The sequence below is a fragment of the Echiichthys vipera genome (genome assembly GCF_963691815.1).
Source record: "Echiichthys vipera genome assembly, chromosome: 13".
Taxonomy (NCBI): domain Eukaryota; kingdom Metazoa; phylum Chordata; class Actinopteri; order Perciformes; family Trachinidae; genus Echiichthys; species Echiichthys vipera.
In genome coordinates this window covers 20,522,391-20,541,271 of record NC_139838.1, presented here as the reverse complement: position 1 = coordinate 20,541,271, position 18,881 = coordinate 20,522,391, and the positions used below count along the sequence as shown (strand labels likewise).

The following is an 18,881-nucleotide window of genomic DNA, read 5'->3' as shown; positions in this document are numbered from 1 at the left end:
AGGCAATCTACTGTCTCACCTGTCAATTGGAAACTCTCGCGATATTACAAAAGCTGGACCTTTATGAGTGAAATGCTAATATGAGTGTTGAAGTTCTAAATACTAACACTAACATGGAAAACACTACTTGAATATGTCCCAAAAATTAAAACTTATGGCGCATTAAATGAAGGATTTCAAATATACCAAGCACTCCAAGTAATTTACCAGAAGTCTCGCGATGAGTCCCACAGGTCTGTATATATGCGGCTCTCGGTTACCGTAGCAACGCCTAAGAGTTCATTGAGCTAGCCAGCAGTACAGCGACGTTAGCTCACTTATCCGATGATTTAACTACATTTCTCCCTCAAAACACAACCATGTCTAGAAGGAGACAAAAAGAGAAAATAGAAAAGGCAAATGTCGAGGACGAGGCGTCGAAAAATACAGGTTAGATGATGCGTTTTCATCAGGAACCAGCGTCCCCAGCTCCTTCACTGACGGGACTGTTACCGTGGCGACCATTGATGAGACAGCTTTAAAAAAATCTTATTAATTTGTAAATGATAAAACGTAGGCTTTTAATGATGATATTATAATAGAAAATTAGTTTTGTAGCATCATTTAGTTATATTTGTGTAACTTTTTAACTTAAGAGTTGTGTGCTTTTATTTTGACAGGTTTAGATTTTACAATGAGTAATGATGGAAGAAGTATTTTTTATTATTATTGAAAAGATTCAATGTAAACATTTATTTTCTTACATGCTCCAGAGTTACACACAATACCTAAAACTTATTTCTAAATGTAGAAATAACAATAGCATAAATTAAAATATACAAAGACAGTGAAACATAGAACAAATAATGAAGAATAACAAAAACAAAAACAGTATGGGGTCTGCTGCTAAACTAAGGGAGTAGATTTGAAATGCCTAAATACTCCTTAAGCTGCTACGGTGTGCGTGCGTGTGTGTGTGTGTGTGTGTGTGTGTGTGTGTGTGTGTGTGTGTGTGTGTGTGTGTGTGTGTGTGTGTGTGTGTGTGTGTGTGTGTGTGTGTGTGTGTGTGTGTGTGTGTGTGTATGTGTCTTTTAAAGGTCGAGTCTATTCTATTTGATGCTTTTAAGGTTAAATCATTTCTGCACTGTAAGGGATTGTACTGTAAATTTCGTTGTACCGGTACAATGACAATAAAGACAATTCAATTCAATTCATTCATACAATAGTTTAAAAAAATACTTGACTTTACAACTCTGAAAAGAAGTAGTGCCTTTTAAATAATAAAAACAAAGGCATGTTAATAATGTGTATTCATCATCAGATGTGTGTGTATGAAGAATAATAACTTTGGAGCACACTGGACCTTACTGTTACCCATTATGGGCTGAACCTTAATAGATGTCCGGGATGTCATACCACTCTCAATAATTAGCTATTTCCTAACAAGTATTACTTTGTGATTTCATAAGTGGTTAATATAAAGGAGAAATGCTACAATGGCACAAACTCTAGCCTTTCTGTCATTTGTAGGACAGGTTCCAGATGAAAAATTGCCTGCTCTGACCTTTGGTAAGTAACGTTATCAGACTGTTTGTTTGTATTTTAACAGGTGTGATTTGTATGATCAGTGCTGTAAATCCTTTAATATCCCACAGATGAATATCAGTGCTCGGGCAACGTGGAGATTGACTTCCCCGGGCTTTGTGCTCTTCTGGACATGAAGGATATCCCTGCAGTCAGCACCAAGCAACCAGCCTCCTCCACCACTGAAACTGAAGGAGGGGACACAGGTTAACAAGAGCCGCTCCTGATCTGAACACCTGGCACACACATACTAACTTTCTTGTTGTATCCTGTATTAAATACATGACCATATGCCCAATGTGTATTTGTCAAAGGTAGGAATAGTTTTTTGTAGTTGATGAATTAAACAGATGTGGATAAACGTTAGTTATTCTTCTTATTAATTAATTCTAGTGGACTGTACCTTGAATCTGATCTAATTTGTGATTTTCTGAACAGACACTTGAATGAGTAATTTAAAAATATAAAATAAAGAAAAATCAGAAGATCACTGGAAATATACTTTACTGTACTGTATATATCAATTTTATAGGAGGTCTGAATGTACAGTAATTGCCTTTTTTATAATCTCAGCTTCAGCTCACTTGTAATTGTCATAATTATACCTTCAGAGGACCGTCAGTCACAGATAAATGCCGCACCTCTCCGCTCTAAGCCATGTCTCCAGGTGGAGCTGGAAAGTGAAGACCCCCTCAGCGTCAAGAGTCTGAAGGTTTCTGGTAAGAACAAAACACATCAGAGAAACATTTACATCCATATTTGTCTCTGATATGACTCTCTTTTCAAATTTCTCATTTGACCTCCTGAGCAGTCTTCAACCAACAATTCTCCCATTGTATTTGGTGTCTCACGTTTTTTTGCTGTCGGAGAAAACATAATATAATCTAGTTTCAAATACACACAGGATGGAAGGTAGATGAGCAGATTGCCAGAGTGCTGCAGAAGATGCTCCTCTCTTTGAGCAAACTACAGAGCCTTCAGTGAGTAATGAGCTGATGTGCTCTTGTAACAGGGGACAGGGTTACAGTTGTCACTGTTTTGTTCCTGTTTGGTTGTGTTATCCCCTCTGTGTTTGCAGGTTTTGGCAGGCGGGGCTGACAGATCGAATGGTAATCTCCCTCATGAACACAACATCACTGTGCTCCAACCTCAGGCGAGTGGATTCTACTGTCATTCCCACTGTGAGACTTTGTTTGGTAGAGAAAAATATTGTAGCGCTGCAGAGCAAATTACTCCCATGTTGAAGATTATCAGTCAAACACCGGTAGCTGACACTTCCCCTCATCTGTGTTTTTTGTCAGAGCTGTGACACTGGAGGGGAACCCTCTTCCGGAGCGAAGCTACCACCTTCTTCTCTCTGAAGACAGCGTGTGAGTCCTCAAATGGTCACGTATTATTGTGGCACAGAACTTGTTCAAATAAAACTTGTTTTGCATTCACACACAAACAGTAGCACCAGCATGCCGAATTCATGTCCTGTGTTTCTTTGGTCAAGCCTCACTCACTTGTCCCTGCGAAATAACCGGATAGGAGACAGGGGCGCTCGTCTAATTGGGTCGGCTCTCTCAACAACCAGATCTGCTAACAAGAACCTCTTGTCACTCAACCTGGCGTTCAACTCTATCGGTGATGCAGGTGCTACACATATCGCACAGGTATAACCCGGGACTGACTCCATTTTTATGTCCTCCCTAGTGACCGCTTAGGTGTTGTCTTCACCTGGTTTTGTCTCTCAGGGCCTGCGGTTGAATCGTGCTTTGCTCCTTCTTTCACTCGCCAACAATCAGATTGGAGACTCGGGAGCTGCTCATCTGGCTGCGGTATCCATTTACATTACAGATTTTAACTTGGCACATAATGCAGTTAAATCAGCGGTTAAGTTATTTTAAATTATATTCTGCTTATTGCATTATATTATGTAATTTAATAAGCCCCTACCCCTAATCCACTTCCGTTTTTAGGTACTTGGCGAGTTTGCTCTCACTCATGAAGAAGTTGTGGAGAGGAGGAAGATGCTTCTGGAAAGAACGCAGCCTGTAAGTGCAGCAGTGTCAAAACATTAATAATCACACTTAGCACCTGAAAGGGATAGTTCAGATTCTTCGAAGTGGGGTTGTATGATACTTATCCACACTGAGTGTTACCTATAGTAGATGGCAGATGGCACACCCCCAGGAGGAGGACACATACGGAAGCTAAGAAATGTACTGCTGTGGATGGGGACGCAATATTCAAGCCACCTTAAAAAGACCACCTCATTGTCAGTTTAATTGTCAGCTATATTTTTAATATTTTTACCGCTTTACCTTGCCGTCAAACCGCACTGTTTGAGTTTACGAGGGGGGAACTGAAGCTGTTCTATGCTCTCATCAAAGCCACCAGACTCCGTTGACAAAAACAGTAATTTTTCACCTCTCAGAAGACAGGAGTTGCTTCGATTGTTTAATTTGTTTGTTATTGCGTGACTTAAAAGGTCTTGTCACTTTAAAGGCTGATGAACTTACAAAACTAACCCCAAACTAAGCGATCGAGGAAACGGTAGACCCCCGGCCACAGCAGTACATTGCTTAGCTTCCATGCCTGTCCTCCTGCCTGCTTCTCCAAAACTGGGGGCGTGCCGACTGCCAACTACGGTAGTTAACACTGACTGTAGGTAAGAATCTCATACAACCCCTCTTACAAAAATTCAGAACTTTCTCTTTTAAATTAAAATAAAAAGAACTGACTAACATTATTCTGCAAAAATGCCCTCATTTGAAATGTTTCAAACAGGTTCTGACAAGAAGTGAAAGGACATGTATGAGACCCTTTAATAAACACACTTAAACTCTATTTTTGCAGTCATCTTTAAGGGTTGATTCTGAGCACCCTGGGGAGCAACTCACCCTAGTAGCCAGCAGCAGTTCACTGAGCGTCAACAAAGGGGAGAACAAAGGCAAAAAAAAGGTAACATGCACAAAGAAAAGTGTGTAAAATAGACAGCATAAGTGAAAATATGGTTGAACTCATGCGGTATCTGTGGGTTATAAATTGTGACAAGTAATCTCAAGATGATTTAAGTCACAGGAAGCGCCCAAAAAAGAGGAGAAACCAGCTTCCACCAAAGAGACCCAAAAGTCTAACAAAAAACGTAACTACTTCCGTCACAGATAAACACTTGTTCTTTTTACCACTGCCAGCCGGGCTGTTTGTCTTTTCATTGCTGTCATTTTACATCTCTCCTTAGCTTGTGATGTAAAGGTGTCTCAGAGTAAAGGTGGCAAGCAGGGCGGCAAAGAGAAACAACAGTCTGCACAGGAGGTACCCGAGACACGCTCTCTGAATCTGTGTACCATACGGATATAAACACACACCGCTCAGTGCCTTTAATAACTCAGTTGTTGTTGTTTTATGCAGGATAAATCCAGTACTGCCTTGAATGAGGTTTGTGTGATGCAATTTTCTGTTGAGCAAGTATTTAGTTCATGTCATGCACTTGTTTACTTCTCTCCCTGTCGACCAGCAGGGAGAGTCGGTGGAGACGGTGAACCCCCTGCTGGATCAGTCGGTGCAGCACAGGGACGGGCAGCTTATTCTGCCTGGAAACACGACTCTCACCTCCCTCAACCTGGCAGGTGAGTAACTGTGGTGTTCATCTTTCTAATGCAGAAACCTTTCACATCAAGATAGTTCCAGCAAAGCTACAGTTTAGTTTGACAGGATATTTTTTTAACTAATAATGTTGAATGTTCATTTCTCAGAATAAATTTTACTTTACAAGACCCTTTAACACAGATGGTGTAGTTTTATGTCACTCTTTATACATATGTATATGTAAAATGCATGTTTCATATAATTATTGAATCGTTTTTGTTGTAATTTGTTTTTAAAAAATTAAAAAATATATACATAGAAGGTTAAAAATGGGATTTTATGATTTACAGGTCATATTACATTAATAATATCACTATGTATTAATTTGTTTTGTAAGCTGGTTGCTAATTATCTGCTACTTCTGCAGGGCTCTGCGCAAAATAAAAAATGAAACCTTACAAGGACTTCTGAAGATTTAAGTGAGATGTTCATGTTGTTTGTGCAGGAAACAGAATTACAGAGAAGTCGCTGCCTTTGTTCCTGACATCACTAGAGATGCAGGGTGAGGGAGGAGGCCTGCTGCGTCTCTGTCTGCAGGTGTGTGTCTTCATCCAACACTTAGTGTGTGGTGTGTGTGTGTGTGTGTGTGTGTGTGTGTGTGTGTGTGTGTGTGTGTGTGTGTGCGCGTGTGTGTGTTTGTGTGTGTGTGTGTGTGTGTGTGTGTGTGTGTGTGTGTGTGTGTGTGTGTGTGTGTGTGTGTGTGTGTGTGTGTGTGTGCGCGTGTGTGTGTTTGTGTGTGTATGTATGTATTAGCCCAACTCACATTAGTTATTAAATTAAATCAGCATCTAATGAAAAAGTATGACCACTGTCCTCACATTTGTTAACATTTTTGGAAATCAGTATTTTTACTGTACATTATAATTCAGATTGGGCCTTTTTTTAAATTGACCATCATTTCTGTTAGTAATCACATTATTATACTCACCAAGTTGTTAAATGCCGAGATCTGGGGCAACATTGCTTCACGTACATTTTAATCAGAATCAGAATCAGAAATACTTTAATAATCCAAGAGGGAAATTAAGGAGCTACTTTTAACATTTTATGTATTATCTATAAAAGTTTTGTTTTTCTTACACCAGAATACTTTCAATGATTTTAAATAAAGTTCTATAGTTTTTTGCTTAGTGAAAAATAATTTATTTTGTTAAAATTGAATTAAATTACATTAGTCGAGTCGTTTGTTTAGGTGACTAACCATAAATACGCCACCATGTTTGCTCAAATTAAATTAAAATCACTGAACAGTTGCAGATGAATCTGAAGATGATTTTTGATCTGTCTTTCAGAGAAACCTCTTCCCATCGGAGTGCGAGTGTTATGTGAAGATAAAGGAGCTGATGACTCTCACAGATCCACTCGAGCAGAACAGCTCTGAACAGACAGAGGAGGAGGAGCAGGGAGCATAGTGCTGAGAAAACGAATACACTTCTGCAGACTTAACTGTATACTTTCAATTTTGGTATAAAAACACACCTATTCCTTCCTGTACTGTGGTTCTGTAACACATAAGACAAACAATGTGAGCAACAGTCATAAAAAGGCAGAGCCTGAGCAGGAGGACAGTGTGGCACATTAAAATCCAGATGCTTTGCCCAGGAGGAATAATCAGAACCCTGTTTACAGACCCGGTTTACTGCTTTGTTTGCATAAAAGTAAGGTGACCAGATATCTGAGACAAAATCTGGGGACATTTTTGGTTCAGATGCTTAAAAACCTCCAAAACATGACCAGTACTGAGTCAGTTTGATATTCAACATTCATTTGATATTCAGAATAAAAACTATTATGCATTTAAACCATTTCATTGAATCATGTCAAACCACTTGTACAACATAAAGACTAATATCCCTCATGTTTCACAAGGCTTGTTTTTGAATATTAAATTATTTTATGATTTTTACAAAACTGAAATCTAATATGCTTCCTTATCTCTTGACCTGAAGATGTCAAACCACTTTGGCTTTGGCCTGTGAGTAGTCGGGTGCGCCACTATATGTGTCATTTGGTCAACATTTACGTTTTTTCCTATATTCCATTTTCGGATCTTTCAGTCACAGTGAAAACCGGGGACATTTCCTGGGACAGTAGTAGGCGGGGACAGGTCACTGAAAACGGGGAGTGTTCCCGGAAACTAGGGACGTCTGGTCACCCAGATACCAAGTACTTAATATAGATGAACTGCTGTAACTCACAGACAACAGCCGGTGTGACAGGTTACACTCACTCACTTATCCACTGCACTGGTGTTTAAATCTGTGCAGTGTTTTAAGTTTGTTTGTGTCAAAGTAGCACATCTGTTCCATGACTTCCCTCTGTGTGTTTCCTTGCTGAGCTGCAGTGAAGAAATTTCATAATAAAAAGACCACTAGTTTGGAAGATACCCACTTCATTTGTCTTTTCATCAGGCTGATAGAGCCTGATTCAGCTGAACATTAGAGATATTTTTTACACAACTATTGATTTTGTCCCCATTCTCTTTCACTGGAGTTAAGATAAAGGAATCCCTTTATGACCTGGAGGAATAATTAACTTAGACTGAAACTCTTTTAATGAACTTATAGGCATGTTTGTAGTGGTAATAACATCTGTGATACAAAAAAGTTTCCAGGGGAGCGGTATTTGTTTATGGAAGTTAGGCACTTTGATTGGTAGTTTAAGTTTCAAGATTCAAGATGCTTTATTTATCTCAAGGGAAATTATTGTGCAACAGTTCCAACACAAAGATGGGAAAGGGTCAGAGTAACAATAAGCTAACATACAGTAAATCAAATAAAAATAAAGCTAACATAAATCAAATAAAAATAAAGCTAACATAAAATAAATAAAAATAAAGCTAACATAAAATAAATAAAAATAAAGCTAACATAAAATAAATCAAACAATTAACTAAATGTGACATGATGCAACAGACATTGAGGTTAAACGTTTAGTTATTTTAAAATACAATAATCCTCCAACATTTTGTAAAATATATTTTGGTATGTGGAGCCATATAGATTCAGGTTTTATCAGGTTTTATCCAGTTCAACTTCAAAACACCTATCAGGATTCAAAAGCAGGGTGGGTGGAGTCTGGACCTCATCAATATGGCCGCCATGCTCTGCGAGGATCGTCACTTCCGGCTCGTGCTCAAAGGAACCACCGATATCAACCCGTCGCTTCCGGTGATGCCTCCTTTTCGGCAGCGGCTATTTCCTCGCCAACATGCCAGTGAGTATCCACCGGCAGCTGTAAAATGACATTTGCACCATTTAATGAAGCGGTAGAGAGCCAACACACGGCTCTTTATTTACGTAAGAAACTAGCGATTCGACTGGTGTGGGTTTGAGAAGCTTTCGTCGAGTTTTGGTCCCAGTTTTACACAATTTTATTCCGCACATTTGAGCGGTTGTGCGAGCGCATTGTGACACAAGATGGCCGCGCACACACCGCAGACATGGAGCCAGTTAAAGCGAGGATCAGACCGCGTTTATAACCCAGAAAACCTCCCTTTCACAGTCGGATTCAACGCTAGATTGATGTTGTTAGGTTAATTATTATTTCAATGCGTCACTGAAGACCAAATATTTACAGAGGAAAACTCGCGATTGATGTAAATGCGTAGCCTTCGTTACCTAATGAAGTCACGCAGGCCAGCCGAGGAGCCTACAATGCTAACACAAGAGCTAACTGATGTTATATTAAGACAATTCAAGCATTTAAATGACCAGAGTTTTATCTTTTCACATGGATACGCCCTTATCACTCGTCTTAGTATTGATTTATGTACAATACAGTTAAATTATTCCGTTTATTCCAGTGTTTTATTGCAACATTTTCTCTTTGTCAATTTGTGTTTTTATGAATGTTTTGTCTGCATCAGAGGGGCTTTTTAAAATTTAATTTAGTTGTATGTGCTTACAATCAGTCAATTCTGATAATGATTCACACACTCCAGTTTTTCCTGATGAGTTGAACTAATAATTTCCCCCCCTTTATTTTTTTTTATGCAGCTCGCAAAAGACTTGTTGCATCCATCCCCTGAGGAGGAAAAGAGGAGGCACAAGAAGAAGCGTCTTGTACAGAGTCCTAACTCTTACTTCATGGATGTGAAATGTCCAGGTACAGTTTTCCCAGAAGATTCAGTACATTAAAATCGGATGTCACAGCCAATCAGTAACTAAGTGCTTTATGCTCATTACTCAGAATCTAGTTTACTGAGAAATTGATTTATTATCTCAGCCAGTGTGACATTTTAACAGTTCACCTGATTGTTGGTGTTTGGCCGGTGCTTCAGATCCTGGGAAAAGGGTTAATTTGTGCATGATTTGTGTTTACGACTTGCTAGTTACTCGTTAGTTTACCGCACTGCCAAGTGACTGGACTTCATCGTTCGTGGTCTTTCGGTCTCATTCCAGTGCCAGATCAACCTCAGTTTGCAGAAGGGATGAGCTAGACCACTGGCTCCCCCCTTTCGAAGATTGAGAACAAACATCTACCTTGTAGCTGATTTATGATCAGGGTGCAAAATGAACTTTTTGTACACCAGCTATATGACTGTTAATTGTTTAGATTACCATTTTTTTCTGACTGGTCAGTGAAGCAAATCTACCAGCCCCTTCCATTTTATCAGTTTGTCCAGTCAATGGTGCTAATTTTGTACCCAGACTTTATAGTACATCTCTGAAATGTAGTTCTATAGTCATTGTAGTGTGTAGCTTGGTAAACCTCCATTATTAAATTATTTCTGATTCTCATGAGACATTTGATATCAATTATTATTGTTCTTTGACATTAAGAGTATTAACCGGTGCTGTTGTCCGTCTTCTTCCAGGATGCTACAAGATCACGACGGTGTTCAGCCATGCTCAGACGGTCGTGCTGTGTGTTGGCTGTTCGACAGTCCTGTGTCAGCCCACTGGAGGCAAAGCACGTCTCACAGAGGGTCAGTATTAACCTACAATGTACATTTTACCAGTTTGGCACCGCAGCACGGGTCTCTTAATATACATTGAGTCAATTCATGCAGCACAATATCCCATACATGAGTTTTTATCAGATTCAGGTCGTATGCCTGACAGTTTTAAGTTGTTGAAATATAGTTAATGTCCTGTAGGAACCCATAATGTATGTTCACCAATTGGTGTGATATAAATTTATGGATGCACATCCTCAACAAAGAATGCAGTGCCATTTTGACGCATTAAACAGATGTTTTTCCATAATAGACCCCATTCTCTGTACTAGATTAACCAATCAATGACTGTTCATAGAGAATTGGTGAGTTTTAGTTTGAGCGCCAAACGTTTTCTTTTGCCTTATGTGCACAGGATGGAAATTACTGTGCGATTTTACAGTTATTTCTCGTATTACTCTACTTATCAGAACTTACACCAGGGACACGGATGGAGAACAGAGACTATCATTTACTGAACCATTTATTTATTATCAGCACGTCCAGTGTGACCGGTGACGTTTTCTAACAGTTCACCTGATTGTTGGTGTTTGGCTGCTGCTTCAGACTCCGTACAATTTTTGCATGAATTGTGTTCATATGTGACGCATGTTGGCCGCACTGCCAAGTGACTGGACTTCCTGTATCGTGGTTTTCCAATCTCATTCCAGTGCCAGAGCGACCTCAGTTTGCAGAAGGGTTGAACTAGACCACTGGCTCCCCCCTTTCGAAGACTGAGAACAAATCTCTACTTTATAGTTACTTTGTAGTGTAACTCTGAAACTGCTATTGGCATAGTTAGCATTTTTTTTATAGCTTATTTAATCTCCATAATTGAATTGTTTTGTCAGTCTTGCAGTGAAGTCTTCCACTTGGGAGTCTGGTGTTGCATTAGCTAGTGTCACTTAGTGAGAAGAGATGTTGACCTAATCATTCTCATTATGGGAAGTGATGACTCGTGACAATAACTGTGTGCACAGTGTGCAGTATTTCTGTACTGTACGGTTCCTCTTTTGTCTGACTGTCATTGTCTCCTCTGGCAGGGTGCTCATTCAGGAGGAAGCAGCACTAGCTGTTCTCCCCGGAGTTGAAGGGGAGAGGAGGGGATGGACCGGTTGATATCAGCGCCTTCTGCCTCCCTCTGCGGCGGCAGACCCAGCGGTCTGATCTGAAACGAGACCTGAAGACGAACTGGATATCAGATGGATTTCCACTGTTCATGTCGACGGATCGGTTGTTGCTGTAGCTCCACCCTCCAACCCTGTCTCTCTTAATAAAATATTGTTTTGGCTAAAGAAACGATTTGTGTTGTTCGTTTCCTGTGTAAAGGAAAGGGTTTTCTCAACTGTGTGAGACATTGATACAAAGGCGGTGGTTTTATCACTTTTTATTAAAAAGTTCTCTTCATGACATGACCTCTTAATATTACGATACCAAACTGTATTAATGCAATTTTATTACACAATTAGAAAGTGCAGTGTTGAGAGGTAAAGGTACTCACTGACATGGGAGAAATTACAGGTTTTTAAAAACGGTCAAGGTTTATTTCTTGAGTTAATGAATTGATGACAACTCAATTTAATATCAGTTTGACAAAACCAAAACATGAAGCGGTGAAGAATGCTCAAGCTTAATCTCTAAACAGTCAAAAAATGCCAAATATCAAATTGACAATGTAAATCCAACAGAACATCAAATCAGTCCTTAAACGAGTGATTGCAGCTGCAGTATTAATGTTGACAGTTGGGTGGCCACAAATTTCCAACCAGTCTTTTTTTCTGTCTCATTCCAGGAAAGCTGCAAACAGCATAAGAAATGATATAACTAATTTCTACATTCTGGTTTTATGGTATTTATACAAAAGAAAATGGGGCTGCCTATTTATTAAACACAATTTTACAAACGTTTTGTGCAGCCTTCACCTTGTCATTAACACATCTGTGCACCTGTAAGAAAATAAGTTCCAAAAGTATAATTTTAGCTGCATTACGGGCAGATGAGTCCTCCAGGAACACCTGAGAAGCCTCTATCTGTCCACGCTCGCCCCTGCAGGCTCTGTCTTCACCTCCCTCTCCTTGAGCAGGTGGCGGATGGAGGAGTTCTGCATGGACAGGGTGCTGGACAGCAGCGGCATCAGGCTCCTGAAGCCCTCCCTCAGCTCCTCCACGTGCTTCTCCAGGCTGTGGATGTGAACGTCCAGCTCCCCCCTGCAGCCCTGCACCTCTGACAGCACGTCATACATCAGGGCTTGCATCTGCGTCGAGATGTCCGTGTAGAGAAGAGAAAAAAAATGCATCAGGGGAATATAATGAGATGCTGCTTTGCTGAGGTTTTCCAAGGTTGTGACAGAAAATGATGCGTTCACTTGCCTCTCTCACCTTGCAGAGGTCCCCAAGTGCGCTCCCCTGGTCTGCCAGTATCCTCTTCTCTATCTTCACTCGTCGCAGCCTGGATGCAAAATAATCTAGTTAGATTTTATTTTAGGAAACTATAGAACATTTGATACTGTATATATCATGATGTCATTTTTTAAATATATATATATATATATATATATATATATATATATATATATATATATATATTGTACAGTATGTTGAAAAATAAAGTCATCATGTCATGAAAAAGGTCATAGTATAGTATGTTGAAAAAGTCAGTCACAAGATAGCCTGCTAACACAGTTTTGGGGCGGCAGTAGCTCAGTCCATAGGTGACTTGGCTGGGATCCGTAGGGTCGCTGGTACAAGTCCCTGTATGGAGCGTGGACTGGTGGCTGGAGAGGTGCCAGTTCATCTCCTGGGCACTGCCGAGGTGCTGTTGAGCAAGGCACCGAATCCCCAACTGCTCGGGGCGCTGGTCACTGACAGCCCCCTCGCTCTAACATCTCTCCTTAATTGCATGTATAGGTCCTGTTTGTGCATGTGTGTATTTTGGGCCTGTGTGTGTAACATGTATAATAATAAGAGTGAAAAAATTCAATTTCCCCGTGCGGGATAAATAAAGTAATTCTTCTTCTTATGGCATAATTTGTTGAAAAAAGTTAAGAAAATCATAGAAAAGTGTGTCCAAAAAATAAGCCCCTCCCAAAAAAGTCATAGTTTAGTCTTGAAAAAGTCAAATTAGTTGAAAATATAAAATGTCCAAACATGCATAAATCAGTCACAGGGTAGTGTAGAGGCTTGAAAACAGCTAACTGTATAAATGAGTGAATGGAGAGAAAAAGCCTGTTTAAAACAATCATGGCATAATTTGTTTAAAAAAGTAAAAGAAAGTCATAATTTAGTATGTCGAAAAAAAGACATTAAAGTCATATTACAGACTTATGAAAAAGTCATTAAAGAGTCATTAAGTCAGAGTATAATATGTCAAAAAAGTCATAAAAAAGTAATTAAGTCATAATATAATATGTCAAAAGAAGTCACAGTAAAGTATAAAAAGTCATAAATGAAATGTGCGATGTGGACCCCACAGCCTACACTGCTAAAATTAATTTAGCAGCATCAATTCCCTGTTTTTATTATTGTTTATTATTTTATCTAAATGTCATTTTATGTTTCTTTACAAATATCTTGCAGTATAATTTTTGGACACACGGTGGCGCTCATTAGGAGCACAGGGCTGTATGAGCTGAGGCCTTCTTTTTCCATGTCCATGGTAGAAGCATAGGTGTCAGGAAAGGGCAGCCACACACACACAGCTCTCACCAGACCGGCACCAGAACAACACACCATGACCATTATAGTATGTTTTAAAGAGGTCATAATATGGTATGTCATATGTAATGTTCATTACGTTGATACACCAGGATGCCAAACTAATGTGATTATAATGATTATGCATAAAGTTATCATCATCATTATTATTACACATAAAGCACATGGGACAAACAAAAGGAAAAGGCAGGTCTTTGTTGCTGTGACAGCACAGAATCAGCTTCATATGTGGGTGAAGTGTCTTACTGGTGGATGGCCAGCAGCAGCTTGCGCTGGTGCATGCGGACTCTGGTGTCGTCTCGTTCTCTGGACAGCTTAGTGTGTTTGTAGATGAGCCAACTCTCTCTCAGCACATTCGCCGCAGCAATTTTTATCTAGGGAAAAGAAAATCTTGCCACATACCTGAATTTTCCTAAAATTAGAGAACAAATGTAGCTCGGGGGTGAAATAACTCTGTCGTTTTCCAATGAAAATTTTCTGGATTTAGCCTTTTTATGAACAATGACGGCTGCAGAGTAATCTGTGAACAATTTATATTGATTTATATTAAATCAAAGGTAACTTTACGTGTTCTGGGGATGTTTTGTTGTCAATGAAAGGCAAATAAAGAGATTATTTTTACAGTGTACACAAAGATCTGTATGTTGAGTAAGGAATAAAACTGCACTCTAAAGCTGTTAATACAACACAGAAGACTTAGTCACAATGTGTACAGTGTTCATTAATTAACATTAACATGTAAAACAAAGCCACAGGGAGGGGGATATTGGTATTTACCGTCTTGGAGATGTGCGAGTCCATCATGAAGTTGTGAACATGTTTCTCTGCTCTGGTCAACTCCAGCTTCCTGGCAACCACCGCCACCACCAGGACCGTGCAGCCGGCTCCCTGTGAGAGTCACAATTACAGATTTATCTTATGATCGACGGTCAGAATCTAGTTACAAAGGAAACTATCAGCCCTCTGTCTCACCATGATCCCAGTGAGGAGGCAGATGCTGCGACCACAGTAGGTGTGAGGCACCACGTCTCCGTAACCGATGGACAAGAAGGTGACGGAGACCATCCACAGGGCCTCCATGTAGTTGCTACTCAGGTCCCTGTAGTTGTGGTGTCTGCAGGAATAAAAGGGTATTATGAGATATTATATCTTATTCTGGTGTTAAATGCTGCTTTACTGAACTTTATCTGACTGCTGTAGCTGAATAATGAATATCTGCTCTACTTTCACCCTACTGATGATTTTATAGTAGTAGTCTACATTGTATTCTGTACCTAAACACCAACATATAACATAAAAAACACACATTATCAACATCAGGTGATATTTGATCATGTCAGTGTCATACATTGAAGTAACACACTATTCAAATATTAAGTATACAGGCCATGGCAGACACCACTACAGACTCACGTACCTTTCACAAACGTGTAAGCCCCACGCTGCCACAATCCACAGAGAGACGCTGAAAATCATCAGCACAGTCCCGGGGTAGGTGGTCATTAGGGTTTTGCCCACAAAACGCGTGTTGAAGTGAATCTACAGATCACAAACGGGATGCATTTGCGTCATGATTTTGACATTAGGGGGCCTACTTTAGCCAGACTATTTAGGATAGCACCTGTCAGATTATGATTATATAATACAGAGGAGATGAGGGATAAGAAAACTTGTTCTCAATCTGGCTTGGTACATGGATAGTAGGTTTGGCACTGTGGTGGGGAGACAAAGGTCATTTTCATCACTCTTAAATAGCATTTCTAAGGGAGGGGGATTAGCCGGGTGCATATTATCAACTGTGGAAAAGAAAACAGACGAGCAAAGGAGAGCTAGCGAGGGACATAATCAGCATGTGAAGCCACTGGGATTCATGGGGGCGAAACTATCATAGTCACACCTCAATAGTCACACCTCTACAGACCCCTCGGCCCACCTAAGACATAAAACATAAACAGATGTGCGTGAAATGTTCACAGAGGAAGCCCAGCTCAAAATATAAACTTTAAATTTCCCATGAATCATGTCCCTTAGCAGGTTTAAACCCTGTTTTTAAAAATCATTTAAAAAATAAAAGTGCTATTTAAGCCACATTCTCTAGGCAGCCCACCTTGTTGAGTGCTCCAATGCTGCGAGATGCGGTGTCGGTGAAGAGGCGGCTGTGCAGCATCATGGCCCGGCCCAGCAGGTAGAGCCTGAGGAACATGGGCAGAGCCAGGATGATCTCCAGCTCCGTCTCTGACAGCGTCAGGCGAAAGGTGGAGTGCTGGAAGGTCTGCTGGAAGTACGCCAGCAGACCCACCGGATAGGGATGAATGGCCACCACTGCCAGCTCCAGGGCTACCAGAGCCAAACGCTCGGTTGTCATGGCAATCCGCCAATCCTCTGCACCAATGTCGTGAACGTAGAGCTATACCAGAGAGGTGGACGAGGGCATCATAGTGAGAATGAGCATCTAACTTCGGGGATCCAAGATTACTCTGGAGTGTCATTAGATGATTAAATGGGAACTCCACCGATTTGACTCCTGTAATGTGTCGCTGCATATGTGGAACAAGTTGTATTAAAACTTTTGTGGTTCCAGAGGGAGCTGCACAAGTTAAAATAAGATGCAATACGTTATTCTTCCTGCCTTTCCTTTAGACTTAACTGTGTTGTGTATGATGGATGTATGTGTGTTGGACTAACGTCTGTAAAGCAAATTGCCCCTCCTTCGTATATTGCACAAATATCGCACACTTTCACATCTAAAAATCTTTCCAATGAAACAGCCTGAGATGGAAAAATCACTTTTTGTTTTGCTCACAGTGCCATAACCTGTGATGAAGTAGACATTTGCTCAATTTCAGAAGGCCACCAGACGAAGAGGTTTGGGAAAAGTTGTAGAAACTTCACTTTCCTTCACTGTGACCGTTCAGTTCTTTGTGAAATGACTATCCAAAAAATAAAAATCTACAGGGGGGGATTCCTTTATTGCAAATTTGAACTGCTTTTGACCACATTTTCAGTGAAGCTTCTTTGAGAGAACGTCCCTGGAGGAGAACAGATAAGTTACCTGAATCTCACAGCAGTGGTACGCTATGATGAGTCCCAGCAGGATGATCGTGGAAAAACTGATGACGGACTTGAGTGCGAGGGAGTAGATGGAGCTCTGTGAGAAAACACACAAACATGACATCATTGTCAAGCCGATGGCTATCTGATATCACAAAGCTCAATCTGTGAAATGGCATCTGTGATCCGCTGTAACCTTATAATCTTCCATACATTTAGATATCCATTTGCATGATGCAATGAACGTGATCTTATGGGCTGTACTGTTCATCCTCCTGCAGCTGGTGGGAGATCAGTTTTTACACTGAGATCTTCCAGTTATAAAGATCATGTGTGGAAAAACTGAAGTAAAACAAAAGATTTCTATGAAGAAAATTAACAGGTTTCCTTTTTTCGAGAGTTTTACTGAATACAGTTAAAGAAAAGTTACAAATCAGGTCAAAGGTGTGCTGTGCTATTACTCAAATTTCTCAGTAAGGCTTTGAAAAAAAACAAACTAGTGATGGGTTCTTTTCAGAAAATATAATAACTGTGCTGAGGGATTTCATTTAAAAATAATTCTTTGACTCCTGCAAAACTTAAAATTACACTCTCAGTCTGGTCTGTCTTTCTGACCTTGCTGTAGACACTCCAGGAGAGCTCTGTCTCCATCACCATCAGCACCATCCCGAATATCCCCACTGCCAGGGCGCAGTCGTTCAGCCGCTGCCTCCTCAAAAACAGAGCCCTCCTGCGGACCAGCCGCCAGCCGATGTTGTGGGTCTTCCAGTATGAGTCATCCTTGGAGTCCTCCTTGGAGTCCTCCTTGGCGTCCTCCTTGGCTTCCTCGTTGTGTTTTGGGCTGGTCGGGGAATTGGGATCGGGGTCTGGAGCGGGACGCTCGGCTCCTGGCAGCAGGCCTTTGGCCTCAGTCAGGTCCTGGTGATGCTGGAATGTTTCATTGTGCGGCTGAAAGTCGTCATCTTTGCTGGTGATGATGATCTCTGGGAGACTCTGGCGGTCGTGCATCTCCAAAGAAACGTTGCCTGACCTGCGGCGCTCTCTGCCCTCAACGTCCTTGACATTTAAGTGTGACCCAGAAGGGCTCTTGAAGGGTGACCCGCAGGGAGAAACGGGGACGTCAGTGAAAGAGGTGACTCTCTCCTGAAGTCTGTGAGCTCCTGCCTTTTTAGCTTTGCACTGGTTATTGCACTCCTTGTGTGCTGGAGCTTGTCTACTCCCCCTTGACCTTTTCTCACATTTCTTCTCTTTGCCTTTGACTCCCCTCCTGTTGGAGCGAGGGGAAGGTGTGACATAAAGGTGGCCGTTGTATAGAGGTGTGGTGGCCATGGCCTGGGTTCTGTCCAGCCACACGGTGTGATCGGTTGTTACTTGGACTGTGTGGTGTATCCCACACTGCGGAGAGCAGGTCTGAGGTGGAGGAAGCATCCTCGGCAGGAGGAGGGGGCGCTGGTCCTCCACATCATCTCCGTCTACCACTGATAAGTTCATAGAGGCGGAGTGCTCCATGGTCACAGGGAGTCACAGAATCTATTAAAGAGGTTTGAACAGAGAAGGTGAGAGAAAGACAAAGGACAATATTAGAGGCAGGTGAATGAGGGAGTTGTGAAACAAAACAAGGAAAATTCACTTAATTGGAAGGAGAAGAAGAAGAAGAATTACTTTATTAATCGGGAAATTCGATTGTTTAGCAGCTTCGTCATCAGAGATTTCTAACATTTGTCATACCTCATGCTCCTTTTTATTCTTAAATGTGTTATTTTGTGTCAATGATCTGTCAATGATAATAAAATTATGGAAAGAGTAAATAAGGAAATCTCTTTCAATAATTTTGGCCACAAATGTTTTTTCATTAGACATTGATCAAGATTTAGTCACAAACTTTACTGGAGTGTAAACTCAAAAGTTAAAATTCAACTCCAATTCCTTCTTACCTCTTTAAGCCAGGTGTTCCAGTCTGTGAGGAAGACAAAAAGGCTTCA

At 40.7% G+C, this 18,881-nt stretch overlaps 3 protein-coding genes across 3 annotated transcripts; 2 read left to right on the top strand and 1 right to left on the bottom strand.

Annotated features, from left to right (window-relative positions):
- Positions 1-1,475: 1,475 nt before the first annotated feature.
- Positions 1,476-6,608, top strand: lrrc71 (leucine rich repeat containing 71; the record flags this gene model as incomplete). The annotated part of the gene is made up of 14 exons (XM_083925202.1): positions 1,476-1,548; positions 1,635-1,769; positions 2,175-2,282; positions 2,468-2,543; positions 2,642-2,716; positions 2,865-2,933; positions 3,059-3,218; positions 3,300-3,383; positions 3,525-3,599; positions 4,405-4,509; positions 4,804-4,863; positions 5,069-5,177; positions 5,642-5,733; positions 6,489-6,608. 14 exons carry the CDS (start codon positions 1,476-1,478, stop codon positions 6,606-6,608), a joined length of 1,341 nt encoding a protein of 446 aa, XP_083781328.1.
- Positions 6,609-8,362: 1,754 nt separating this feature from the next.
- rps27.1 (ribosomal protein S27 isoform 1) lies at positions 8,363-11,434 on the top strand. The gene is made up of 4 exons (XM_083925191.1): positions 8,363-8,412; positions 9,195-9,303; positions 10,016-10,126; positions 11,179-11,434. The coding sequence occupies exons 1-4, from the start codon at positions 8,407-8,409 to the stop codon at positions 11,205-11,207; spliced, it is 255 nt and encodes an 84-aa protein (XP_083781317.1). The 5' UTR covers positions 8,363-8,406; the 3' UTR covers positions 11,208-11,434.
- A 727-nt stretch (positions 11,435-12,161) lies between these two features.
- Positions 12,162-18,408, bottom strand: LOC310955383 (small conductance calcium-activated potassium channel protein 1-like; the record flags this gene model as incomplete). The annotated part of the gene is made up of 10 exons (XM_083925201.1): positions 12,162-12,389; positions 12,514-12,583; positions 14,095-14,222; positions 14,626-14,736; positions 14,821-14,962; positions 15,266-15,387; positions 15,746-15,781; positions 15,956-16,255; positions 16,901-16,996; positions 17,515-18,408. The coding sequence occupies 10 exons, from the start codon at positions 18,406-18,408 to the stop codon at positions 12,162-12,164; spliced, it is 2,127 nt and encodes a 708-aa protein (XP_083781327.1).
- Between the last annotated feature and the right edge of the window lie 473 nt (positions 18,409-18,881).